Raw genomic sequence first — 25,334 nt, forward strand, 5'->3', positions numbered from 1 at the left:
GTTCGCGAGCGTCCGTGAAATGTAGTAGACAAGCGTTGTCTCCTAGTGGTTAGGGATAGAATTACACCTAAAAACCGACGATGATCTCATGTGACCACAAGAGGGCGCTGTTGCACAAGGTTAGCGAAAAGTCAAGCGTGAATTTGATTGTGACGTATCGCATACGTATATTGTTATAATATACACTTATTCACTTGGGTCTGAGGATTTTTTTGTATAAAACTGCTTCCAATTTTCACAACCTTGTGATGACAATAGATGAAAATGTCACATTCTTGGAACATTCAAGCTTTTCTGTGTTTATTTAATTCATTTGAGTTTTACTTAGAGTAAAATAATCAACATCCATTAAATTGTATTTATTATAAAAGATAAATGTTGAAGCCATACAGTAAAAAATAAATGACTGAATAAAAAAAGTAAATAACCAGACCAATGATCAAACTGTACATTACTGAAGTATGTAAAGGTACATTTTGTAGCATTTTCTATGCGTGGTTATATTTATATAGTTTTTTAAATATTCCAACAGATGAATGTCGTTTCAGTACAGTGTTCAAACTCTGAAGCATCGGGCAGAACGCGCTGCTTGTCTCTTGCAGGTAAATACATGCTGCCCTTCAAATCATCCTGCACTTCAGCCGCTCCGGTGCCGCAGCCCTGAGGTTGAAGAGCCGCCACAGAATGAATATTTTACAGCGCTCTGGTCCGAGTCTGTCTGAAAAGCCCAAACTCGCTGAGTCCTCTTGACATTGCGGTGATCACCTTGAACTCAGACATAATCAGCAAGCAGAAAAAGTTGCAGGGCTGCTGTCGAGGACGCTTGAACGTCTATGCATGTTTCACAGCCAGACAAGAGAAACGCACAGTGAAATATTCATCTGGACCTGCACGTGTTCAGGTGAGCGCGCATGCCGACTGGTAGCCGTGTGTCCCCAACAGGGAGCGGCGCCACCTGACATCACGTGTCTCCAGACAGTGGATTACCAGGACAAGACCAAGCCGTTTGCCCCTTTCCTGCACCGCGGCTGCAGCTGCGCAGTGAAAGACCGGGGCTCTGGCTGCGAGCCGACATCAGCTGTCTGTTTTAGAGGGAGGGAGAGAAAAAATACCCAGCAATCCTCTAAAGCAGCTTAAAGGCTGAATCAGGGGACTGAAGCCCTTTTTCCATTTCTAGAACTGCTTCACTCTCCGGCTCTATTATGGCTGGATGAGCATCTGACTGTCTCCTGCAGCCTAAAGGCCACCACCGCCTGATACACATCCCATAAACACATCCTGCATGAATGTACAGGACTGAGCATTAGAGACTCATAGCAAGAGAGACGAGCACAGTTATTTGATTTTAACTCTTGATGTAATCAGCAGTCTTGTATCCAATTAAATAATGAATGCTAAGTGCTCATGTAACAAATGAAACCTCCCGCCAGGAGCCTCGGGATCCCGTATGCATTATTATTTGGGCTCAGTTCCTCCATTGTTGAGCTGCAGTGAAGCAAAGAGGGGGAAAGAGGAACACCAGAACCACTGCATTTATACTGGAAGAATTTTATTTGGAAGTGAATGTGTTTCTGCATGTTTATCTAACGTCCATCCCTTTTCCTTGTTCAGGCTCTTGGTATCTACATTATTATAATTTCATGAAGCTATTTGCAGCACATTTGTTTTCCGACACATTGTCATTGTGTCACCGTGAACGATGAAGAATCTACAAAACAAAGCTAGTGCTACTCCTCAGATTTAAATAAAACTCCAGCAGCATCCTCTGCAGTGTCAGACCTAGAGAGCGTGAAGGAGGGAAACGTCTTTTTAGAAGAAGAAGAAGAAAAGCATTTAATTCAATCAATCATTTTATTTAATCAGCATTGATCAGGAAAATAAATGGGAGTGTTGGAGTGAGAGGAGCCTAGCGTCGCATGCAAACCCCTGCGCTAAGTCACTCAATTCCAAGTGATGATTTTCATATTCAGGTGACCCAGTTGACCTGATGCATGTGTGACCTCCCAGCCATCTGTCCACGCCGTAGGTGTGTGCAGACACGCAAACATGGCGGAGGCCCTGACCACTGCGTCCACGCTCACACGCTCTGACCCTCCACAGGCTTAGCTCGGCCGCATCCACCTCCGCTTCGCTCGCACAAATCCATCCTCGAAGCCTTTTAGAGGGGATTTTCTGAGAAGGGCAATCTGCTGGATTTTCTAAAATTGCAAGACTAAAACAGACGAGGGCTCAGACCTTTGCCCCGCTGCCCATCCGCAGTACAAACGCTTACGAATACACCACAGCTCAAGATCGTCTGGGTCACTAATGTATTCCTCCCATAATGAGGTCTAAAAAGGCTGGTGCAGAATGTGTCTGTGATGGCGCTGAGCATCTGTGGAAGCTGGTGAAGGACAGCTTTTTAATTCCATTCCCTCTACATCAGGGTTTGAGAGAGGCCGAAGAGCACATAAGCGCGTCCTTCAAGCTTTGATTAGAGACCAAGAGGAGAGAGAAAGGAGCGAGGACACAGGAAGCGACTAATGCGAAACAGATCTCACGAGCCTTGGGAAAACGCAAAGCTGCATGAAGCCTTTGTGCCGACGCCATTCTTCGTGCGTATCACTTCCGCGTCCTCAGGTTCTCCGCGGTTCATCGTGATGCGATGAGATTAGAGCTAAGCTTTCAGCCAGCAGATGCCACAAATCCTCGCGGCTCGTCTCAGTTTGGCTCGGGTGGTGTCGTCGGGCCCAGAGGCTTCACCCACCCAGCCAGGCCCATTATGAGGTGAACGTGAGACTTCCACTTGTTATATGCTCAGCTCCATCAGCAGAGGCTTGGAGAGATGATGGCATCTCTAGGAAAGGAAGGACTTTATGGGAATGAGTGCTGAACCACATTTTCTAAAATCAATACAAAGTTCATACAGAGGCTTTCAAGACGAGCTGACCTTCCTTCCTTCCTTCCTTCCTTCCTTCCTTCCTTCCTTCCTTCCTTCCTTCCTTCCTTCCTTTCTTCCTTCCTTCCTTTGATAATCATACCATAGCGGGGGGAGAGATGTTACTGTGTGTTGAGGCTGAGCGAGCGTCCTCCACCTTTGTGGAGCTGAGGCGTGACTCACGGCTCGCCCCTCATGTAAGAGGCCACATAGTGGATGAGGCCCATCAATAATGCAACAAAGACAGATTTCCTCGTCCTCTCTCTCCCCTCGCTGCGTCTTGCTCCTGCTTCCATCTCTGCCTGTTCCCCCTTCGAATCGCCCCAGAGCTCTTAAAACAAGCTGTAAAACGCTCCCAGATCTAAATCTGAGGCCAAAGTAATCTTTGGCTTTTAATGGACTGGTAGTGAGACATCAGTCAGCGTTTCATGACATGAGCAGCGCTAACGCTTTTCTGGATGCTGAGTCCGAGAACCCTCTGAAGCTGGAGGAGCCGGTGGTTGTAAGTACAAGGAACAAACTCCTGCACTTGACCTGAGGCAGCCACTGGGATTATTGGGAGAGGGCTGCGTCCTAATATGATGATGATGATGATGATGATGATGATGATGATGATGATGATGATGATGATGATGATGATGATGACGACGATGATGATGATGATGATGATGATGGCTCCATTAGGACACTTTAGTGGGCATTACACCACTACTAATCCTAGAACCTCTAGAAGGCTGCTAATCTGGATTATAGCTTTTGTGGATAATTTTTTAACATTAGTCATTGACACTTTTAGCGTTTCTATGGTTGCAGTTTCTAAAGGATGATGTCTGACGCAGAGTCGACTTTGTGGGTATCTGCCACTATCACAAACAGACCTGGAGTCAGATCCGTTGATGCTACCCGATATTGCTAATAAAATAAATATTTGTCCTGCTTTGTGTTCTTTTATTTAATGTTATTTATATCTGGCGGTGGTTGTTGTCACACAACACAAGAGGACCGATTTCAAAAGGGATTCAAAAATACAGATTTAACTGGTCTCCTTTTCATCTCCTCCTGCTTCTCTCCTCTGTGCACAGGAAATCATGTCGAGTTTTCAACAACGCACTCGCTCTGCTAGAAATCAGATCTCAGAGGACCTGACTCATCCTGGCACTCGAATCCAACAGACCAGCTTATCAAGAGTCTTTTTTTAGGAGCACAGGCAGACAGACGCTGTGGACAGTTTTACAGCGTGAGCCGTTAATTCTGCCTTCATACCGTTCGCAGCTCCACGCAAAAGGTGGTGCAGTGATGGATGTGAGGTCTGGAGCTGCGACCAGGCTGCAGATGCTTCCTCATTCACGTCTGCAGGGTTTGAAAGTCAAGATGGCTATTATAGGTAGAATAATTCAACTGTACTGTATTTTACTGTAAAACAAACAATGAACCATCGTTTAAAGGGCTCTAGCACCACAACTAATGGCTCTGCCAGCGTAGAACGGAACACAACATGGGAGGAAATGAGAATGTCTGTCGACTATTTACTGCTCTGTCAGTAACTGAATACCGTGTGGAAAAATAACTGAGGAGCGCTTGCCAAGAGGTGAGAGGTTGCCATGGAAACATATTCAAGGGAAAGAAGATCCGTTTGGCAAGATCTTAACAAAACATCTGACTCAGCCAAGATACGTGTTATTGGTCACGGCTACCAGCGGTTGAAACGTATCAAAGAGGACGGGCAGGTATGACACGAATAAGCGCATCGCGCACGCCCCGACGCATCCGGACGTGATGGCGAAGGAAACGGCTGACGTGGGGAAACGAAAGTTTTCGAAGCAACAGAAGAATTAGAGCTGTGTGCCAGAGCCTCTCCACCAGCTCTGCGGGCTCCCGTCCATTAGCGTCACTCCGCGGCCGCTGCATCATTAGGGCCCGTCCGCTTGAATAATGCAAAAAGGGCAGCGCCGGCAAACAGCATTATCTACCGCTTGTCCGTCAACGCAGCACGAGCCAGAGAACACACGAGCAGCGCTGCCACGAGCCCTGCTTGTGACTGTGACTGAGGCGGCGCGGCCAGATTTATTCCCCATTCCCCTCGAAAACTAATGCAACTTTGATGAGCGCGTTTAACCCGCTCGTGTCCGTACCATAAACCTGCCAAAGCGCTGTCAGCCACGTCCACGCGCAGCACGAGCGCGCATCCTCGCGACAAATGGCAGATGGCGGCAAATTAGGCTAGGGCTTCGCGATTTGACGTCCCCGCTGATTGACGGCTGAGCCCCGCCCACGCCGCGACGCGTTCACGGGCAGCCCGGCCCAATGGGCGCCGGCCTGCCGCGCTTCCCTGCCCGCCTCTCCGCCTGTGGCTCAATGGCTCTGTTTTGTGCGCACATGTGACCGCAGAGGCGCTTACCGCTATTTAAACATCGCCCGGTGCTGAAGCGAACAGCTCCGCGCGCAGATAAACAAACCCGAAAATGGCTGGTTCGGCTTCGTGCTACGGCCGCGTCGGAGCCGTTTTCTCTTTGTAACCCGGGATGAACGTGTCCATTTTTCCCAGACGAGCATCACCCTTGACTTACTTTACGCCGTTGACCTCAGAGGAGCCGCGTTCGTCTGCGCGAGCCGCAGCCTGGCGGATGCCGGGACACCTGTAGCTGCATCCGAACCGCCCGAAAGGAGACGGAGGTCGGATTGTTTCACGTGCATTCGCATCCGTCCTGCAGGAGAAGCGCTCCGGGGCTGTTTGATCTCCACTGAGGAAGAACAAAGGTGGCCCGAAGCTTCCACGGACGCCCGTTTCTAAGCGCGACACCTGCTTTTTACGTAGAGATCTACGCCGAGGGGATTTGCGGAGATGGGGACGTACTCCACATCCGAGGACCGCGTCTGAAGCGGCGGCTCTAGCGGCTCGCTGCCTCCTCCGTTTGATCGTGCGCAAGTTTCGAGGCTACAGGTTGTTTTTATTCAGCTATGGGGAAGGAGGAGTGTAAGACAATGCTGGACGCTCTGAACAGAGTCACCGCCTGCTACAGGCATTTGGTCATCGCCCTGGGGAGCACGTCGGACTCGCAGAACCTGCGAGAGGAGCTGAAGAGGACGCGCAAAAAGGCCCAGGAGCTGGCGGTGGCCAACAGGACTAAACTGACGTCTCTGCTCAAAGACAAGTCCATCAGCAAAGAGGACCGCGCCGAGTACGAGCGCCTGTGGGTGCTCTTCTCCAGCACCATGGAGCTCCTGGAGGTGGACATGAAGCGCTCTCTGGAGATCGGGCAGGCGTTCCCCCTCAAGGTGCCCACGCGCCACCTCATCCAGACGGGGATGGCGGGCAGCACCACCAGCGTGGCGGCGCGGGCCATGAGCGTGCAGAACATGAAGTACGACGCCGACAGCAACATCGACACGGCGGACCTGCGCGACCTGCAGTCCGAGATCACCCAGGTGAGCCACATGATGGAGGAGATGGAGATGAAGGTGCAGGTGGCGCCGTGGGCCGTGGAGGCGAAGCAGGAGGCGGGCGCCGAGCTCAAGTCCAACATGAGCGTGGGGAACTCCTCCGTGGGCGTCATCTCCATCTGCGAGGAGGAGCCCAAGGAGGAGGAGAGCGGCGGCAGCAGGGAGGCGGGCTACGGCTCCGTCTGCGCCGTGGTCGTCTTCGTCGTGGTCCTGGCTGTGGCGCTGGTTCTGGGATACCTGGTCGTCAACATGTCCTGAGCTGCGTGACGCCAGCGGGCCGCCCCGACCCCTGGACCCGCCGGCAGCCCCCCCACAGGGAGGAGGTCACCTTACGAGACTCGCCTGTCGCACCCGTGAATGTATTGGGTTCAGCTGAGGAGTTGCACTAGATGAGATGTAGAACAACGGAGCCGGGTCGGGCCCGACGGGGGGAAACGTCCAGGACATAAACAACACGTAATCCGAGTGGATTAGTGCAAAAGCTGAAGCGTAGATGTAGCCTACTGCTAAGTACTGGCCCGGATGTCCTGCTGAGAGACGCTCCGCTCTCAACTCCACTGTGTGATTCCAGATGTGTGCAGACGTGCAGGGGCCACAGTCAGTCTCCTCTACTGCTCACTTCGCAGGCTGCAACGTCCCGCTGGCACAGACTGAGCTGTAGCTGTAGCGCCGTAGGCCTGCGTCTTAGCGTCACTGTGCCCCACGGGCCTCGGCGCCGACGAGCGCAGCCTGTTCCAGGGTTCCTCTCTTGCAAACGGTGTTGAATGTAAACGTGGCATCGTGTGACGAGACGTTTTGTACATGCAGTCCGCTGCCGTGTCAGATATCATCCATGCAGTGAAAGTATATTTATTACAATAACATTTTTAAACACAGTGGAAAACGTGTCTGTGGTGTGAAGAAGTGTTTTACAAGCAGGACGAGGCCAAAGCGGCCTCCGCACAAACGAAGAGCGCATCACATGTACAACGAGGTATTTTAAGAGCAGGATAATAATCTTAACCAGCTTCAGATTCAAATCTTGTTCAGTTGAAAAAGGAGAGGAGACTAATACAAATGCTTTAACTCCATAATGGTTTTAGGAGTAAGAGTCTTTGAGGGTATTTGTGGAACGAAGTCTGTCCTGGATTAATACACCAACACAGAGAATGAACATAAAACACCTAGACGCCTGAAATAAAATCAAAGAGCACAAGCAGAAAACTGTTTTCAGGTAAAGGGGGGGCGACACATCTTATGTATTACTGCAAAAGATGAAGATGCACATTTATGGCCTCCTCATCCAGTAACCACAGAATAAAACCCAGACGTGCTGTACCACATACAATAACGCGTCATAGCACAGTGTCAGACAGCATCACAATCTTTCCAGGAGCCCTGAGGTTACGGAGCAGACGACAGCACACGTCCTGCGCTCCCACGTCCTGACATCCAGCTCGTCTGTGCTGTCACCGCACGGAGGCACCAAGCTCTGCCGACACTGACCTCTTCAACCTGAACCGCTTTTGAACCTCTTCAAATTCACGACAGGCTTCGTCCAGGAGTCCAAAAATATAAAAGGTGATTAATTAAACATGAGGTGAGGGAGAGGGTTTAACTAGTGGAGAAGATAAAGCCCGTGAAACACTTTAAAGTTTGTCCCTGGTGTTTCAGGGGGAAAACGCTCCTGCCAAAGTCGGCTCTAATGCAACTTTGGGACTAGTTCAGGGACGCTGAAATGATTTTCTGCTACACAAGCTGCTTCCCAAAATAGCCGCAGCATCAAAGTTTCAGAGTGTGTGCTTCATTAGATATAAAAATAGAGGGTGAGTAGATTGACTTTCTCCGCAGTTGTTTGGAGGCTTTGGTATTTGAACCTGTGCCGGACAGAGTCGTCCAGTCGCTTGGAAACAAGTGAAGGCAACAGACCGGCCCAGAGATGCGAGCTGCACACTTGGCTGAGATACACCACAGCATCATCACCTCATCTGGACGAAGATGGTGGGTTTCCAAGGCTTCGGGTTGCCATGGAAACCCCCAACGGACTCTCCTCCGCAAACAACGCACCAACACGTGCACGCACACACACTGAGGCAGCAGATGCGGTGTGAGGACAGTAGACGGGGAGCATGTCTCCTCACACTGACAGATCAGAAAAATCAGAAGAGTGACATTTAAGATTTTAGCATTTGCTGCTACTGTTACTGTGTCTCAAATACAAGACCATTACTTAGACGGAGCATAAGTCAAAATATGAAATTCATAGTGAAAATGACCCATTTCGTAATGTGCAGCGGACACACGTTAACCCATCTAATGTAATGTCGCCATCATTAACGCGACATGAAGAAAACTGCTGTGTGCAGGGAAGGCACCCAAAGGAGAATGAAGCCCTGCAGAGCGTCCACATATCAGCTCCTACAGAGAAGGATGACACACACACACACACACACACACACACACACACACACACACACACACACACACACACACACACACACACACACACACACACACACACACACACACACACCTCCCTAGAGTTCATCTAACCTTAAGCATCCCAGCGAAAGCATAACACCCGCTGTTCCACGGAAGCCAAACACACACGTCACCGCATCAGTGGCAGGTACTGCCTTTAAATTCCTCATGTATGTTTTATAGTGAGGCGGTTGTTATGGTAAGAGGGTAACTTACAATAGCTCCATTCAAATTAAATCTAAGAAACGTGTAGTAAATAAGTTATTAAGAACTATCTATTTATTATCTACTTCATCGTCATAGAAGAGCTTTATTACTGAAACTGACATCAAAACAAATTGTTTGTGCAATAAGGCCGTAGACTTAAGATTTGTCTGTTAAAAATATGTGAGATGAAAAGAAAGCTGGAGGTCTGACACACAAAGGGTCAATGGGAGACCGAAGACCAGCAAACCACAGCGGTCACTACTAGGTCTAGATCAGTTTCCACGCTACAGTTAATCTGTTTAGTCAAAGATGACTTTTAGAGGTTTCTGATGAGGCTGGATCAAGAACTGGCAGCACGTGGTCGTACTTGGGTGTGATAGTGATTTTTATGGTCCCAACGTATGCGTCCGAGATGATTATACGGTGCAGATCATCCCCCTCCTGAGTGTCTGCCCTGAGATCCCCCTTGAGTTCGCCTGACGAGTCAGACGGGTACAGTTTGTCACCTGCATCAGGAAAAAAAAAAAACAGCAGAGCAGCTGATGAATTACACTTCCCGTTCCACTCATCTGGATCATGAAACGTCAGTTGCGCGTGGACTTATTCTGCGACGATCGGCACCTGGCAGAAGCGATATGTAGTGTCCATCCTGTAGGAAGCCGACCGGCAGCCACCGCTCACAGCCCTCTGCAGCGCGGCGCCTGGCGAAGCTGTGGAGGTCGCTCAGCAACGGGAAGCGGCGCAGGCGGCTCAGCTCGTAGAACTGCGGGGGGGCGATCCAGAACTCCTGCTTCTGGTAGCTCTGCAGGATCTCTGAGGGCGTGGACCACTGAAACACAGACACGGGTGCTTTGGTAAATTAGGTTTGGTTCAACACTCACTTAAATTGATCACGACGTGATCCAAGCTTCACCAAAGTCCCAAAAGCAGCAAACTTATCTTCACGTATCACACAGAGACTTTGGCGACTGTGTTTTGGGTCATTTTACTCTCACCTCAAAGCGAACGATCTCCTTCTGGTCCTGCAGGGTGTGAGGGACGTCCTGCAGGCAGCACATGTAGAAGGCCGTGTCAAACCTCTTCGCACCGTAGCGGCCTTCGGGAGTCAGCCAGTTGCTCCACTCGTGCAGAGCCCAGATGTTGGGCAGCACCTCCAACTCCCTGCACATCCGGATGAAGTTGGACGGGTCCTGGTTCACCAGAGTCCTCCAGCGGCCCAGCTCATCGCTGCACAGCTGGTTCGCTTTGTAGCGAGGCACCCGATCGCCAGCACATCTGGCCTCCTCTGCGCCCCCTAGTTTGGGCACAATCAGCAAAACGCCGCACTCCTCAAACGTCTCCCTCAGGGCGCAGATCCTGAAGGCGACGTCGCCCGGGACGGAGGAGCCCAGCGTGTGTCGGTCTGTGGCGAAGATCGGGGGTCTCGTCTCCAGCGGCTGCTTGACGCTCCGTAAACCGAAGTTCGGAGCGTTTCTGAACGACTCAAAAATGTCCAGCCACTCGTCGGAGAAGTCCGACGGGTCCACCAGGCCGCCGGGAAACACGTACGCGTTGGGCATGAAGCCACTCTTACCGCTGCGCTTGAGCAGCAAGACGTCGTAGTCGCAGCCCGACCGGCGCGCCAGGTGCGGCGCGGGGCCGGCGGCCTGCGGCGCCCTGACGCGGCGGCCCGCGGTCACAATGAGCGTCGCCGCCTCCTTCCAGTGCTTCAGGGCCGCATTCATGCTCAAGGTGCGGCCAAAGTTTCCCCGCAGAGTACGCGTAAAAGTTACACGCCGGGGTCAGCAGCTGCCCGATGACGTTTCTTTTGCGGGACGTGACGTCATCCCGGACAGGTACGCGCCCCCCAGCGCCCCCTTTCGACCGGAGGAGCACACCGCACATAATGCCATGGAATTAAAAGTCATTAATGAATAAAAAGAGGTTGAGTGGCCACACTCCCAAAAATTGGAGATCTGGTAAGAGCTTTAATGAAATAGTAATATTTGAAAATAGATCATAGTTGTGGATTATGAGCAGTGACCTGTGTTTCTACTGTGGCCTCCCTGCGCTGAATGGAAGCTGTTGGACCCCTGTCCCGACTACGGTTCAGTCAACTACAACCACACTGAGACCCACTGGGATTCTCTTTATCCACCTCTCCATCAGTCAGGGAGCTGAGGCATGAATGGAGCTTCAGAATGAGTAGCCTCACTTTAAATAAACACTTGTCCAGCAGATGTCCTCATTTTCCAAGTTATGTCTCTTTGCTTCACTGAAGCTCCACAACTGGACAAACTGATAGTGGTTTTAACGCTGAAGGTTTGTACCATAAAAACTACTGTAATGAACATGGCCGGACCGGGCTGAAGTATTATCTTATATATTCTTATCTCAAGGTTGAAATGACCATGATGGAGAAAAGAAACAAAAGTCCCAAAGTTTTTACTTGACTAAGTCATGGTTCCTCCTCCCTGCTGCTTCAATGAGGGTATTTTATACTACAGTCTTTCTTACTTACAAAGAGAAATAATAATGCTTCTATTTAGGTTCTTCATATTTATTCTCATACATAAAACCTGTACCAAATAACTACCTGACCTACATGTGTGTATGTTGAATTTCAAGACTTTGTTAGTACAAGTTTTATTATTTGTGCAGATGTTTCAGTGAAAGTTGTTGTCTGGGCATTTCTTTGATACATTCAATGGTCATTTTTTAAGTACATCTGTTCACTTCAGTATATCAAATTCAGTCCAGTCCAGAATCTCTGCCACTAGTTCTACTTTTACAAGGCATTTAGGCTGAAGCTGTCATGGAGCTGATATTTCTGCCACGTTTATTACTGAGGTCACAGGAGCTGGAGTCAGACTGGAGACGTCACATTAGCAAGTGGGGCTAATGTTTTGTCCTTGTTCATTTAATAAATGATTCAAGTGCAGGTGTAGCTAATCAAACAAGTTATATCTTTACCTACACTCTGTTAGATCATTACACTATAAAAATTTACAGCGTCTTTATCACATTATTCATAAGTGTTAGTTTATGGGCGTCTCAACATGCCGAGCTGTCCGAGCTGCTGTGGGAACCTCCCCCTGGGCACTGAGCTCAGTATCATCCGTGACTTTACTCAGATCGGACCGTCTGAGGTTTTGTTCATTACACACCCAGGACCTGAAAACCAAAAACAACAACTGATGAACAACATTGACAGTTCATGGAGCATCTCTGAGGTGAGGTGAACACACGAATATGAAATGTTATTTTATGTAATATTTAATATTTCTGTTGCCAAATTAGGTGATTTGAAGCTACAGTATGTCCAGCTGTTAGTAACAAAGATCTGTGACTGCTTTTTCTGTCACTGGACTGGATCAAACAGATCCTCACATTCTGAGCTCACAAACCCTTTTGTGCACATCTGTAAATCACGACAGTCTTAATCTTTCATTACTAAGATCGCAGAGAATATTTTTGTTCATACAATTGGTCAGTTTAGTGCTGCAGTTTTTTGGAAACCTCCTTATCTCGAGTAAAACCTGAGGTGCTGTAGAGTGACCTTTGCTAAACTTAACTGAGATGAGATTAGATAACTTTATGTAAAACATTACAACTTGAATTGTGTAAGACTTTTCTCTCTCACCAGCAGACAAAATGGACCAGGACGGGTTTAATGAGGCAAAGAAGACATTGAAAGGTGTCGTCTCTCAGACCGAAGATGAGAAGCCGGCCAAGGCCACGGTGCTTCAAAAAGAAGTGAGCTGTGTTTGAACGATTGCACCACAGACTGCGACAGAACAGTTCTCTACTACTACTCTTTGATCCGGGGTGAACTCACTTCCTGTGTCCTACTTAAGTGATGTTTTATACACCTGTATTCATACAAAGCTGTGCAGTTGTGCACATGCCCAGCCCTCTGGATGTCACATCCACGAGGGGCAGCTGGTGTCGGTGGTTGCAGGTTGGAGACGCGCATTCAGGATGTCTGTGATCCACCGGCAGGTGAAGACAACAGGTGGATCAGGAAGGATCTGTAGTGAGGCAGCCGGGGCTGTAGCTTGGCGCCACAGGGCTGTCGTCATGTCTGAGCCTTTGTCCTTCAATCTGACCAATCAGTTACAGTGAAATGGCTCAACAGAACTCTTGCTTTTGCAGATAGGCCTGGTGAGCGGCATCTGTCTGATCGTGGGGACCATGATCGGCTCCGGCATCTTCATTTCTCCCAAGTCTGTCCTGCTGTACTCCGGAGCCGTGGGACCCTGCCTCCTGATCTGGGCAGCCGGTGGAGTGTTGTCCACTCTGGGTGAGAGCACAGAGGCCCCATCACTGCCTCCAGCAGAACTGGACTCAGGGCCGGAGTTAACACGGTGAAATCTTCTCAAACACCAGTGGTGGTAGTAACAGTTTCCAAGTCTTCTATTTCATGTGTTTCTACACAGGGGCCCTGTGCTACGCTGAGCTCGGCACCATGATCACTAAGTCTGGGGGAGCGCACTCATATCTAATGGAGGCCTATGGCCCCGTCCCAGCCTACATTTTCTCCTGGACCGTTGTAGTGGTGTTGTCGCCGTCCTCCTTAGCCATCATCACCCTGAGCTTTGCTAAATACGCCTCCACGCCTTTCTACCCTGACTGCACTCCTCCAGTGGTTGTTACTAAGTGTCTGGCAGCTGCAGCTATACGTAAGTTATACACTAACCCCAGTGAGTTAAAGGTCAAAGGTCAAGTGTGCAGGTGTTTCTAAATGATGACAAATATTAGAATATCCATAATCCTGGGGTTTAGACATGTGAGAATTCTGAATATGCAAACATATTTTTGAATGATTTATTCCTTCCTTCTTCTCAGTGGTGATTGTGAGCATCAACTGTTTGAGCGTCAGGCTGGCGAGCTACGTGCAGAACTTCTTCACCGCAGCCAAACTGCTCATCATCTTCGTCATTGTCGCAGCAGGCGTCGTCCTGCTGGCACAGGGTGGGTTGGGGTGAATTCACAGCACTGGCTTTAAAATGGCCATGCTGTTTACGTATGTGGTCTCATGTCTCTATAGGACACACAAAAAATTTGGCCAATGCGTTCGATGGCCCACCGCTGTCCTTTGGAGCAATCGGACTCGCCTTCTATAACGGGCTTTGGGCTTATGATGGATGGTAAGAGTTCACTTCACTTTGCTCACAAGCTGTTTGTTGTCTGTGGTGGCTCCACATCAGGAGCTCTGTGTATCTAATAAAGCAGCCAGTGAGTGTTATTGTTACCTTATCTATTCATTCTATTGTCTGTAGGACTCAGCTGAATTTCATTACAGAGGAGCTGAAAAGCCCACACAGGTAAGATAAATGAGTTGGGCATCATCAGAATTGATTATCAGAAGCTTCGAGGACATGACTGTTTTCACCGTTTGTCCTTAGGAACCTTCCCCTGGCCATCCTCATCGGGATCCCTTTGGTCGGTGTGTGCTACGTGCTGGTCAATGTGGCCTACTTCACTGTCATGACCCCCAACGAACTGCTGCTGTCTGAAGCTGTGGCCGTGGTAAGAAGCACAGATGGTTGCCATGGTAACACAGAAGTTACTGTAACAGATTTTCTGGAATAACGGTGGTTTCTCACACGTGTGCCTTCCCAGACCTTCGGGGACAGAGTCCTCCACCCAGTGTCGTGGATCGTTCCGCTCTTTGTCGTCTTCTCCACGTTTGGTGCCGCCAACGGAACCTGCTTCGGTGCTGGCAGGTAACACGTGTGACCTACCGACGCTGCAGGTGTGTACATACTGTAAGACGCCATGTTTGCCTGCCTCCCACAGATTGGCCTATGTATCTGGCAGAGAGGGTCACATGGTGAAGGTCTTATCCTACATCAGCCTGAGGCGCTTCACCCCGGCCCCTGCTGTAATGTTCAATGTGAGTCGCCTGTGCTGTAGATATTTATATTTATTGTTTAAATTAAAATGAATAATTGCTGAAGTCTGTGACATCAAAAATTAAATTAAAGATAAATTTTCAGATGTGGTCTCCTGCCATGTGATTGAGCCACATTAACTAGTTTCTCTCATTGTTTTATCGTTTAGGGCCTCTTGGCTCTTTGCTACGTGATGCCAGCCGACATAAACACCCTCATTAACTACTTCAGCTTTGCTCAGTGGGCGTTTCATGGAATGACACTGCTGGGTCTCATAGTCATGCGTTTCACAAAGAAGGAGCTGCACAGACCACTGAAGGTGTGGCTTTAGTGGTGGTGGTAATACAGCATGATCCACATTCTGCTTTACACACAAGAGGCAACAATAAAATACAGTGTCACTTAACGATGGTTCATGTAGTTTTTTATGATTTTACATTTTTTAATTTAATTCCATTAGCTGCTGTTAAGAGCATGAGATATTCTGCACAATTTCACGAGGCTTGATTATCAGTTCATCAGCTTGATCCTGTGACCGATCACAGGATCTCAGCTGATGAACTGCTTAGTAATTGTTATTTATATAAAGGTGCCGATTGTCGTCCCGGCCCTGATGGTCCTGGTGTCTTGCTACTTGGTCCTGGCTCCCATCATTGATAAGCCAGAGCTGGAGTATCTCTACTGTGTTCTCTTCATTTTTGGTGGACTTCTCCTTTACTACCCTTTTGTCCACCTGAAAGTTGAATGGGCCCAAAAAATCATGGGTAAGTTGGTCTGTACATTTATGCTGCAGAGGTTAAATGTGATGGCATGCACGATGCGTAGTAAAACATAGTAATCTAATTATTGAAACACAGCATCAAGGTGTGCTGATTTAAAAGCCTTCATGTGACCTTTGACCTCCACCCCCTGTAGGACCTATCACCATGCATCTCCAGCTGCTGTTGGAAGTAGTTCCTGCTGAGAAGACTGAATGAAGACGAACCGGACTGACAGATCTGGGAAGAGCTTTAATGAAGTCCGACTGCAGATGAAAAAATTAGGACCTCATATCTGTCAAAGCACATGCTGTACAGTACGTCATGTTCATGACCCCGTTTTCCTGTTCTACATCCTCATAAAATAAAAACCATCCTGTAGATCTGAGGTTGAGCTCATTTTGAAATTCCTAAGAGCCAAGCTTTAATCAGTCAGTTCAGTTCCACACTCAAATGAATGCAAACTAGAGTTGGGTTGGATTCACTAGAAGTTCCAGCTGTGACATCCTCAGAAGAGGGCAGAGGCAAAGACACACAGGTGTCAGGACAACAGCCACGTGCCGCATCCACGTTAAACATTCCTTCAAGTAGTCAAAGTGCAGGAGTGTTTTCCAGGTTAAAGTTCACTTTGTGTTCAGTTCCTAGAGAATGTAGGTATTTGTGCATGTGTGTCAGCTATCTTACTTTGTCCATAGGACAAAATTAGAATATATTAGTCTGTGTTGACATCATCTGCAGGGTCATATTTCGTTGTTTTGGTTTCAGCGGACCCAACCTACCAAACCAGCTGTTCTAACATCTGGATGCATCAGCGTGTTGAACTAATCTTGCAGGGATGGTGGAGATGTGCATGAACATGGTTGTGCCGTACTGATGTTCCACAGGAACTTCTGCTTGTTTACTGAAGCCTGTCCTCAGTGTTGAGTTCATTTAGACTTACAGTAGTTTGGTGCTAAGCCCCAGCGAATGTGTGAGAAACGTGAGCCCTCCTACTGTTCATACATTCCTGTTCTCAGGGTTACTGGGTTCATATGAAAATGTGTTATTGTGTTAGTAGATTACTACTGTATGAGCAGTGAAGCCGTTCCCAGAGCTGCAGCCACTGCAGGAAGTCAGTGGGACATAACAGACATGAAGAGAAACATAAAGAGTCTTGGTCCAGTTAGACTCAAGTATTCTGCAATAGTACTTCATATATTACTTTGACTCCTTAATATATTATGCTGTTGAAGCCAAAGTAATTGAAAGTTGTGTTATTGTTTTTTTCAATAATTTATTTTTTAGCAATAATAGTTTTCTGTGGTATGAATTTTTCGAGCGATTATTCTGCAACAAGAAACATCCAGGCGCTCAAAAAAGTAGACGCTTGACTTTTCAAGGCAACTGGTGCTGCTGCGTCGAATAACTGCAGAGTTAGAAAATAAACTGGAATGTTGAACGTTACAGCACAAAATGCAGCTTCTCTAACAAGAGAGGTGGAGGCAGAGAGGAAGGGAATGTAAGACACACACACACATGCAGGGGTGTCATATGTCCTTATCAAAGAGGCATTGTGCAGAAAGTCAGACTATGTAAGCTAAGAAAGGACATTTTAGTTTTTTTCTTTTAAAGTGAAACTGACAAAAAGTCTTTTATTTGTTTGGATAAGTCACCGTTGCCTTTGTCAGCACCTGGAGCATTCACACTTCATGTGTTAGTCAAAAAATATGAATCTAAATAAAAATCATGTTGCCAGCCCCCCCAGTGCTCTTCATTAAAGTCAGTGCTCTCCTCCTCCATTGTGGCCGATGCAGGATGTCCAGTTGCACAAAGAACCTCCCACTGGGGGAGTGTTCAGCCTCAGTAATAATAATTTAGGGTTGTTATCACTGTACCAGAAAACATTTGAGTCCATGGATCCTCACTGAAGAGGTTTCCCTCCAAGTCTAAGTAAGTGAAACGGTTGTTGAATAATTTCTGTTATTATTCATCACACATTACATGAGAAAAGTTGTTGTCTGTGTGTTTTTTATGACTCGCACTCAACTTGTTCTGGACATGTTCTTCTTCTCGTTAGACATTAACACAAGAAGGTGTTAAACATTATGTGTGGACAGAAGGAAAGATCCACAGGTTACGATCACTTGGCATCTCACCTGCCGCACGAGTGAAATATGAAAAGCATTTAATAGAATTAATTCAGCTGTTACATTTTGAGCTTCTCATTTCAGAAATAAAATAAAAAGTTCCTCATTGGTTTAAACAGGTGGCATTTAGGAAAATTATATCTCAGTAAAGCTGCACGGCTGCTGTGTCGACCTCCAGATGAAAGAAATTAAACTCCAAATTTGTGCTGTAGGTCTGAATCGGTGCCTCCTGCACAAACCAATTTACAAATCTCATATAGGATTAGAAGTGGAAGCAAATGAGAATTTGAGCAGATTATCACTGACTTGTTTTTCTTGCGTGAGCCTCGTTGTTCGGCTGAAAAAGAAGAAAAGTGGCCGTTTTAGAGCATCAGTACTGTCATGACCTTGATAAGCATGGCCAGATTAGATTAGACATCTAAACCACTTGTCTTGCCAAAGTTATTAGAAGACATGCCATATGAGCACACTCTTTCTCTACTCTACTTTCTTTTGCACCAGCAGCCTGAAATGGATGACGACAGCCTGAAGAAGAGGAAGGAGTCCCAGAACGGCTCCTCAGGCCACAGTGTCGTCTCTCAGACCAAACAGGAGAAGCCTGCGAAGGCTACTGTGCTTCAGAAAGATGTGAGCCTGTGTGTGTGTGTGTGTGTGTGTGTGTGTGCGTGTGTGTGTGTGTGTGTGTGTGTGCGTGTGTGCGTGTGTGTGTGTGTGTGTGTTCCCTGAGAAAGAGGCTTTCTAGACGTTCACACCGTAGGACCCCGCTCAGTACCAGGCACTGCCACCATCTCTACACATTAACCCCACAATGACCCAGTGGTGCTGTCCAGACCCTCTAAGCTCCCTAAGCTCTGAAAGAGTCTGGCTGAATAAGATGAAGGGATCATTTTTCTCAATCAACGCTACTCAGGTTCTACTGAGGAAATCCTACATTTGACAAAATGTTATAGTGCATACTGTATATTGTATATAGGTGTGTGAAAATGAAATGAAAATCATTACATAGACCATTAGATTAAGCATCTTTAAACACTAGAATATGGATCTGAAGATAAATTTCTTGAGCTGAAATGCCTTTTGTTTGGCAGGTGGGCCTGGTGAGCGGCATCTGTCTGATCGTGGGGACCATGATCGGCTCCGGCATCTTCATTTCTCCCAAGTCTGTCCTGCTGTACTCTGGAGCCGTGGGACCCTGCCTCCTGATCTGGGCAGCCTGTGGAGTGTTGTCCACTCTGGGTGAGAGCACATTCAAATGAACGCATCACTCTGTTCAGCACCAGGTGATATCTATCACTGTCTTCCTATAAAAACACTTTGTTAATAGCATCAACTGTTGTAGCCTGTTGTCTTGTGCTAAGTACTAAGTCTTGTGCTTAAAACAATGTCTGATATAGTGACATTAGTGCAGCAAGCTCTACTTAAGATGACGAAAAAAAAGTTTATTGTATTAAGATTCTCCAATTAAATGTTGACAATTATAGTCGATAAAACCCAAAAATATATTTTCTACACTCTGTATTAAAACAAGGGAGGAATTTTTCTTTGATCTGAGAGGACGTTTGTTTCCTCTGCAGCTGAGGTGAGACTGTCTAGGGTTAGGTAGACACCTCAGACAGCTTTGTGTATATGATTCAACACCATTCAACCAGACACTGCATTCCGGTGGTGAGCTACTGTGGTTAATTAGTGTTTTCATTGTGTTGAACCAGCCAATTATGTCAAACTGTGTCGTTTCAAAGACCCAACATTAACTGAGCTGTTTTCAACGTGTTAACAAACACGAGAACTCTGGGTTAAAAAGTGTTGGCCAGATACAGACTCTCACCACGATAATAGTGAACTTTTACTACTACATTAGTAAAGAGTCGCTGAATCATCCCGTCTTGGCAGAACTTCAACTCTTGGTATTGGACGATATTTGACCTAGAAAGAAAGCATCAAGCCAATTTTTGGTTTTATCAGATTAAAGTTATAAAACCTTATGTCGTGATTCATAAACAGATCATAAAAGCAGGTCCAGTGTAAACTGTGTTTCTGCAGAACGCTCCAAGGCTGAGCACAGAACACTTCAGCCGGTCCGTCAGGCTGTTATGCTGCAAACCGACAAGTCATGACAGCATAAGCAACTGCTAGCTGGGCTCCACAGGCAGCGGGTCCCCGTTTGGCTCTGGGCAGTGGTTTCACACAACGGCATGTACAGCAGCCTGAAGTGTGTGCTATTGTTCTTTCTGTCCTTGTAAACGTGTTCATCTCTGTAAGTCTTTGACAAAGACAAAAAAGTTCAAATTTGGTGACGTAAGTCAACGGGGCCTGGTTTCCAGGTTTGATTAAGAAATTAACTGTTATTTAGCAGCCGTTCTGTTATCTGTAATAAATGTTAGTGTTTCTGCTTGTAAATCTTTTAACAATTGTGTTTCTGTAGATACATTAGACTTTGTTCTCTTTTTTGAATGTAGTGAATATAAATGTTTATTGGATGCATAAAGGCTGTTTTACAAGTTTTGCGGACAGTAGAGTCATCATGTTCACACACATGCAAGTCACAGTAGGTGTAATTAAGTCCAGCAGTACTATGATGGAATTTGCTTGGCGTCAGTCAGCAGAGGAATGCAACAAAAGTACTAATGGTTCGGAATCAGCCACAAAATAGATAGAAATTGAGATAAAATGTCTCTATAGGGGCCCTGTGCTACGCTGAGCTCGGCACCATGATCACCAAGTCTGGGGGAGACTACGCGTATCTAATGGAGGCCTATGGTCCCGTCCCAGCCTACCTTTTCTCCTGGACCACTGTGATGGTGTTGAAGCCGTCCTCCTTCGCCATCATCACCCTGAGCTTCGCCAAATACGCCTCCACGCCTTTCTACCCTGACTGCACTCCTCCAGTGGTTGTTACTAAGTGTCTGGCAGCTGCAGCTATACGTAAGTTATACACTAACCCCAGTGAGTTAATGGCTAAAAGCTACAAATTGTAACCAAGGCTCATACTGAAAGAGATAAAATGGAATTCTCTCCACACATTTTTGAGATACTGTGTTGTTGAGAATTGAACGTACGCGATGGCACAAAGTCTTTGACCATCATAATTAAATAGTTTCCCTTTATACGATCCTGAGACATCACACTCACCCTCATTCCTCTGAGCTCAGCGACTGAGGAAACTTTGCAGCAAATGTTCTCACGTTGCTTCTTTTCTCTCAGTGGTGATTGTCAGCATCAACTGTCTGAGCGTCAGACTAGCGAGCTACGTGCAGAACTTCTTCACCGCAGCCAAACTTTTAATCATCGTTATCATTGTTGTCGCCGGCATCGTTCTGCTGGCACAAGGTGAGCTATACAGTACAGTACATCTCTGACTTTTCAGTGTGGAGCCTTTCATGAAACAGCCAATAATTACAGAGAGTACTTATGTTTTGTTGTGTTTGTACGTAGGAAACACTGAGAATTTGTCCAATGCATTTGAGGACTCTTCACAGTCCTTTGGAGCAATTGGACTCGCATTCTACAACGGGCTTTGGGCTTATGATGGATGGTAATGGTTCGCTGCTCCTACTGGATTATCTACACAAATAAATTTTTCTTTTATTTTCATAAATTCTAATGTTTGTTTTAGGAATCAGCTAAATTTCATTACAGAGGAGCTGAAAAACCCATACAGGTGAGGCAAACTGTCCTAAGTGATTGTTTTTGTGTGAGTCGGTGTTGAACACATTTAGAAATTATACAAAAGTATGTTCAAACACTCTAAACCCATAATTATGATAGTAATATGAACTGGAAAGAAAAGAGCCAATGTTGGCCTTTTTGGTAGTTTTCACCGTTTGTCCTTAGGAACCTTCCCCTGGCCATCCTCATCGGGATCCCTTTGGTCGGTGTGTGCTACGTGCTGGTCAATGTGGCCTACTTCACTGTCATGACCCCCAACGAACTGCTGCTGTCTGAAGCTGTAGCCGTGGTAAGAAGTACAGATGGTTGCCAGGCTAACACAGAAATTAACAGCGTTTCTGGAATAACAGTGGTTTCTTCCCAGACCTTCGGGGACAGAGTCCTCCACCCAGTGTCGTGGATCGTTCCGCTCTTTGTCGTCTTCTCCACGTTTGGTGCCGCCAACGGTAGCTGCTTCACTGCTGGCAGGTAGAAAACTGACAACACTCAGAACCACCTACAGATGAAGCAAGTCATCAACTGCTTGTCAGCCATTGCATTGTTTATGCCATTATGAAAACTGATTCCTGAATAGACAGTCTAAAAGTCCAGACTTTTACTAGTCTAGTTGGAAATATCAAAATAAGATATGATCTGCCTTATTAATGGCTGTAACCTAATCAGTGTGAAGAAAATACAAATAATTAGGCCTTTTTCATCCCACAGATTGGCCTATGTGTCTGGTAGAGAAGGTCACATGGTAAAAGTCTTATCCTACATCAGTCTGAAGCGCTACACCCCAGCCCCTGCTCTCATTTTCAATGTGAGTCTTGTAAATTCACTGAGTTAATGCTGAATACACTTAAATCCTCTTTAATGTTAAAACCTTTGCACTTGTTCACTTGGTTGAGGATTATGAGTCACTGTGGGTTTCTCTCATTGTTTTATCGTTTAGGGCCTCTTGGCTCTTTGCTACGTGATGCCAGCCGATATAAACACCCTCATTAACTATTTCAGCTTTGCTCAGTGGGTGATTTATGGGCTGACAGCATTGGGTCTCATAGTCATGCGTTTCACAAAGAAGGAGCTGCACAGACCAGTGAAGGTGAGGCCTACTAATCCCAGAATAGCTTGGAAATACTTACTATAATGTTTGTACAGTTTCTTTGTAAGTAAGAAGTAAACACTACATACCTGATTTGAGCTAATTACTGTATGTTTACTCTCAAAGGTGCCGATTGTCATCCCGGCCCTGATGGTCCTGGTGTCTTGCTACTTGGTCCTGGCTCCCATCATTGATAAGCCAGAGCTGGAGTATCTCTACTGTGCTCTCTTCATTTTTGGTGGACTTCTCCTTTACTACCCTTTTGTCCACCTGAAAGTCGAATGGGCTCGAAAAATCATGAGTAAGTTGGTCTGGACATTTATGTTGCAGGAATTTTAATATTTCAGCAGAGGTTAAATGTGATGGCATGCACGAAGCAAAAGTAAAACATACAACAATCTAATTATTGAAACACAACATCAAGGTGTGCTGATTTGAAAAGCTCTCATGTGACCTTTGACCTCCCACCCTGTAGGACCTATCACCATGCATCTCCAGCTGCTGATGGAAGTAGTTCCCGCTGAGAAGACTGAATGAAAACAAACCGGACTGACAAAAAATCATACTTTTACATACTGTATATACTGCAGTGTACCTAAATACATAAAGTAAAATACAGCAACTATATTTTCCCTGTATGGTACTCCACATAAACATGCTTATTAACCCATACTGTGTTGCTATGGTAGGATCCATATGCTAAACTAATGCGGCCATGTTGAACATTGCCCCCTGTAGTCCATGTGCATTAGTGTTTACTGGGATAAGTTTCACCATGTAGAGCTGCTCTTGGAGCTAGGTGTGTGTGTGTGTGTGTGTGTGTGTGTGTGTGTGTGTATTTGTGTGTGTGTGTGTGTGTGTGTGTGTGTGTGTGTGTGTGTGTGTGTGTGTGTGTGTGTGCGCAATTGAGAAAAGGGAAATGGTAAACAGTGTTTACTCATTATTTACAAATGCTCCCACTCCCGTATTTCACACTGGAAGTACTGCAATGTGCTACTGTGTGTTTATTAAAAGTATTAATCTTGTCGAGCATAAAGTGATCATGGGAAACAAACAATTTGTGATTTCTGTTTGTGTTAAGTTAATTGCATTTCTCATAACTGTCTTCACATCTAACTAAGTCACAATGTGGCTTGAACAAGCTTATAAAAAACAGTTTACAGCATTAGTTGACATGAGAGTAGTGGACTGAATGGCTCAGCATCCCGTGCAATTTCCACTAGATGTCAGTATATCCATGTAAATATGAAACTACAAAGCAGCAGGAAACAGGGCAGTCAATATGACCATTCATAAAGGTAATTTTGTGTTTTGTCAGTTAATATTGTGGTTTTTTTTGCAGCTGTACTTGTAATAACCAATGAGTGAGGACAGGGAGCAGCAGCTTTTATTGTTGTGTCACTGTTATGAAGAGTTATGAAGATGTTTGTAATTATACATTTACCTGGAAGAGCAGGGAATCTACATAATGCATTTCTATACATGTTTTGATTGTATTGAAGGTAAATAACTGCCTTTGTATAGAGAATCTCTCTCTCTGGTATTTGTTGCTCTGCAGCGGCGCCTAATGCTCCATGTAGAGTCAAACTAAGGTTTCCACCGTGAGATTTCGGTGAAAAACTGAAGGTCTTCCTCTGTAAGTGCCAGTAAATTTGCATTGGCTGTGCTGAATGAGAAGCTGCTTGCTTAATTCTGCCAAATTAGACTGGAGCTGTCTGCAGAAGCAACATGTTGGATGCGTATCTGGTCATGTTTGGCTCTCTCTAAATGTGTGCTGTGTTTTTGTTAAAGAAAGCTGTTTCTAAACCAACAGGCCCCACATTAGGATTGAAAAAATTAAAACAGGCAGCGCTCTGCTGGCAGTTCTAAGCTCTGATTTGGGATTTGCTGCATGTTGTTAACATAGCTTAAACACACTGACTTCCTATATTGCACATCAGCCTCTTACATTTTTGGAATTTTTAAAATTTTACATTGACTAGCAGTTACAGTCCTGTTTCATCACACTTTAATGGGCACTGGAGTCCTGGGATGAAAGTAAAATCATTTTTCATTTGGGTGCCAGGCAGAAAATCAAAACCACACTGAAAATACAAAAAAAACATCAGTCTTTTGTTGTGTTGGTGCTTTTGAGATGATGCAATTCAGCTCCGTGTCAGTGGAGTTCAGGAACTTGATTCCCTCAAAATTATTAAGGTTTGGTGATCTGCACCCAACCACATGTAATTTGTGTTACAGCCTACAGTAATCCAGCAGCCGTATAGACAGTAAGCTCACAGTACATATTACATAATATGTAGCATACAATGTGTCAGTGTCAAACCTCCCAATATAAATGAGAAGAATCACACTTTATAAATTTATTACAAATAAGATGTCCAGCTGAATGACAAACACAGAAGTTCAAGTACAGTTCCTTATAAAAAAACATTCTTTTCAGACCAAATATGTTTCTGTAGGCAAATTCTGCCAATAATAAAAAATTTGAGTTCTTATAACTGTGAAAGAACCAAAGAACCAAGACCTCACTACATGTAACTGACTTTGGAAGTTGTGTAGTTAAGCATCTGTCAGTGAGATGAGACTAATCTACACAACTGGGGCTCAGCAACATCTTGAGCAATCTCTGTTTGTCTCGGTTTGTACGGTGCATAATAACCAAATACAAGCACTGAAATGACAATTAAACAAACCACAAAACATCATCACCTAATGAAAATATTTCATACAGCCAAGCAACTACTAACAAAAAAAGCAAACACCAACAACATTAAGATGCCGTTTTTCTTCAGCATGGCT

General features: G+C 46.0%; 4 protein-coding genes across 7 annotated transcripts; 3 read left to right on the forward strand and 1 right to left on the reverse strand.

The window, feature by feature from the left end:
- Positions 1-4,826: 4,826 nt before the first annotated feature.
- On the forward strand, positions 4,827-7,245 carry si:ch73-167i17.6 (regulator of G-protein signaling 9-binding protein). The gene has a single exon (XM_029144879.3). The coding sequence runs from the start codon at positions 5,876-5,878 to the stop codon at positions 6,614-6,616; it is 741 nt and encodes a 246-aa protein (XP_029000712.1). The 5' UTR covers positions 4,827-5,875; the 3' UTR covers positions 6,617-7,245.
- Positions 7,192-10,857, reverse strand: nudt19 (nudix (nucleoside diphosphate linked moiety X)-type motif 19). Its single transcript, XM_029144878.3, has 3 exons — positions 10,021-10,857; positions 9,647-9,854; positions 7,192-9,531 (listed from the first exon to the last, which is right to left on the reverse strand). The coding sequence occupies exons 1-3, from the start codon at positions 10,747-10,749 to the stop codon at positions 9,329-9,331; spliced, it is 1,140 nt and encodes a 379-aa protein (XP_029000711.1). The 5' UTR covers positions 10,750-10,857; the 3' UTR covers positions 7,192-9,328.
- Positions 10,858-11,986: 1,129 nt separating this feature from the next.
- On the forward strand, positions 11,987-16,047 carry LOC114852699 (b(0,+)-type amino acid transporter 1-like). Of its 2 annotated transcripts, none has more exons than XM_029145263.3 (13): positions 11,987-12,237; positions 12,651-12,760; positions 13,160-13,307; positions 13,444-13,686; positions 13,853-13,978; positions 14,055-14,154; positions 14,287-14,331; positions 14,413-14,536; positions 14,630-14,733; positions 14,807-14,903; positions 15,071-15,220; positions 15,491-15,665; positions 15,817-16,047. In XM_029145263.3, the coding sequence occupies exons 2-13, from the start codon at positions 12,659-12,661 to the stop codon at positions 15,876-15,878; spliced, it is 1,476 nt and encodes a 491-aa protein (XP_029001096.1). In that variant the 5' UTR covers positions 11,987-12,237; positions 12,651-12,658; the 3' UTR covers positions 15,879-16,047. The 2 variants fall into 2 exon arrangements, with proteins under 2 accessions (XP_029001096.1, XP_029001097.1); XM_029145264.3 differs by having other exon boundaries at positions 12,654-12,760.
- Positions 16,048-16,181: 134 nt separating this feature from the next.
- LOC114852698 (b(0,+)-type amino acid transporter 1-like) lies at positions 16,182-24,417 on the forward strand. 3 transcript variants are annotated; one of them, XR_008694303.1, is made up of 13 exons: positions 16,182-17,588; positions 18,287-18,412; positions 18,874-19,021; positions 20,465-20,707; positions 20,987-21,112; positions 21,218-21,317; positions 21,399-21,443; positions 21,617-21,740; positions 21,816-21,919; positions 22,157-22,253; positions 22,448-22,535; positions 22,662-22,836; positions 23,011-24,417. XR_008694303.1 is itself a non-coding variant. In XM_029145260.3 (13 exons), exons 2-13 carry the CDS (start codon positions 18,296-18,298, stop codon positions 23,070-23,072), a joined length of 1,491 nt encoding a protein of 496 aa, XP_029001093.1. In that variant the 5' UTR covers positions 16,182-17,588; positions 18,287-18,295; the 3' UTR covers positions 23,073-24,415. The 3 variants fall into 3 exon arrangements, 2 of the variants coding, with proteins under 2 accessions (XP_029001093.1, XP_029001094.1); XM_029145260.3 differs by having other exon boundaries at positions 22,386-22,535; positions 23,011-24,415; XM_029145261.3 differs by having other exon boundaries at positions 18,290-18,412; positions 22,386-22,535; positions 23,011-24,415.
- Positions 24,418-25,334: the final 917 nt, after the last annotated feature.

The sequence above is a fragment of the Betta splendens genome, chromosome 3, assembly GCF_900634795.4.
Source record: "Betta splendens chromosome 3, fBetSpl5.4, whole genome shotgun sequence".
NCBI classification, from domain to species: domain Eukaryota; kingdom Metazoa; phylum Chordata; class Actinopteri; order Anabantiformes; family Osphronemidae; genus Betta; species Betta splendens.

Bases quoted from the DNA above. Each gene is read 5' to 3' on its own strand.
- nudt19 (XM_029144878.3), bottom strand. From the start codon at position 10,749: ATGAATGCGGCCCTGAAGCACTGGAAGGAGGCGGCGACGCTCATTGTG. The intron at 9,855-10,020 runs GTGAGAGTAAAA...TCTGTGTTTCAG, and splicing joins AGGAGATCGTTCGCTTTGAG to TGGTCCACGCCCTCAGAGAT. The intron at 9,532-9,646 runs GTGCCGATCGTC...TTCCTGATGCAG, and splicing joins CTACATATCGCTTCTGCCAG to GTGACAAACTGTACCCGTCT.
- LOC114852699 (XM_029145263.3), top strand. From the start codon at position 12,659: ATGGACCAGGACGGGTTTAATGAGGCAAAGAAGACATTGAAAGGTGTC. The intron at 13,979-14,054 runs GTGGGTTGGGGT...ATGTCTCTATAG, and splicing joins CGTCGTCCTGCTGGCACAGG to GACACACAAAAAATTTGGCC. The intron at 14,537-14,629 runs GTAAGAAGCACA...GTGCCTTCCCAG, and splicing joins TGTCTGAAGCTGTGGCCGTG to ACCTTCGGGGACAGAGTCCT.
- LOC114852698 (XM_029145260.3), top strand. From the start codon at position 18,296: ATGGATGACGACAGCCTGAAGAAGAGGAAGGAGTCCCAGAACGGCTCC. The intron at 21,318-21,398 runs GTAATGGTTCGC...TGTTTGTTTTAG, and splicing joins CTTTGGGCTTATGATGGATG to GAATCAGCTAAATTTCATTA. The intron at 22,536-22,661 runs GTGAGGCCTACT...TTACTCTCAAAG, and splicing joins AGCTGCACAGACCAGTGAAG to GTGCCGATTGTCATCCCGGC.
- si:ch73-167i17.6 (XM_029144879.3), top strand. From the start codon at position 5,876: ATGGGGAAGGAGGAGTGTAAGACAATGCTGGACGCTCTGAACAGAGTC.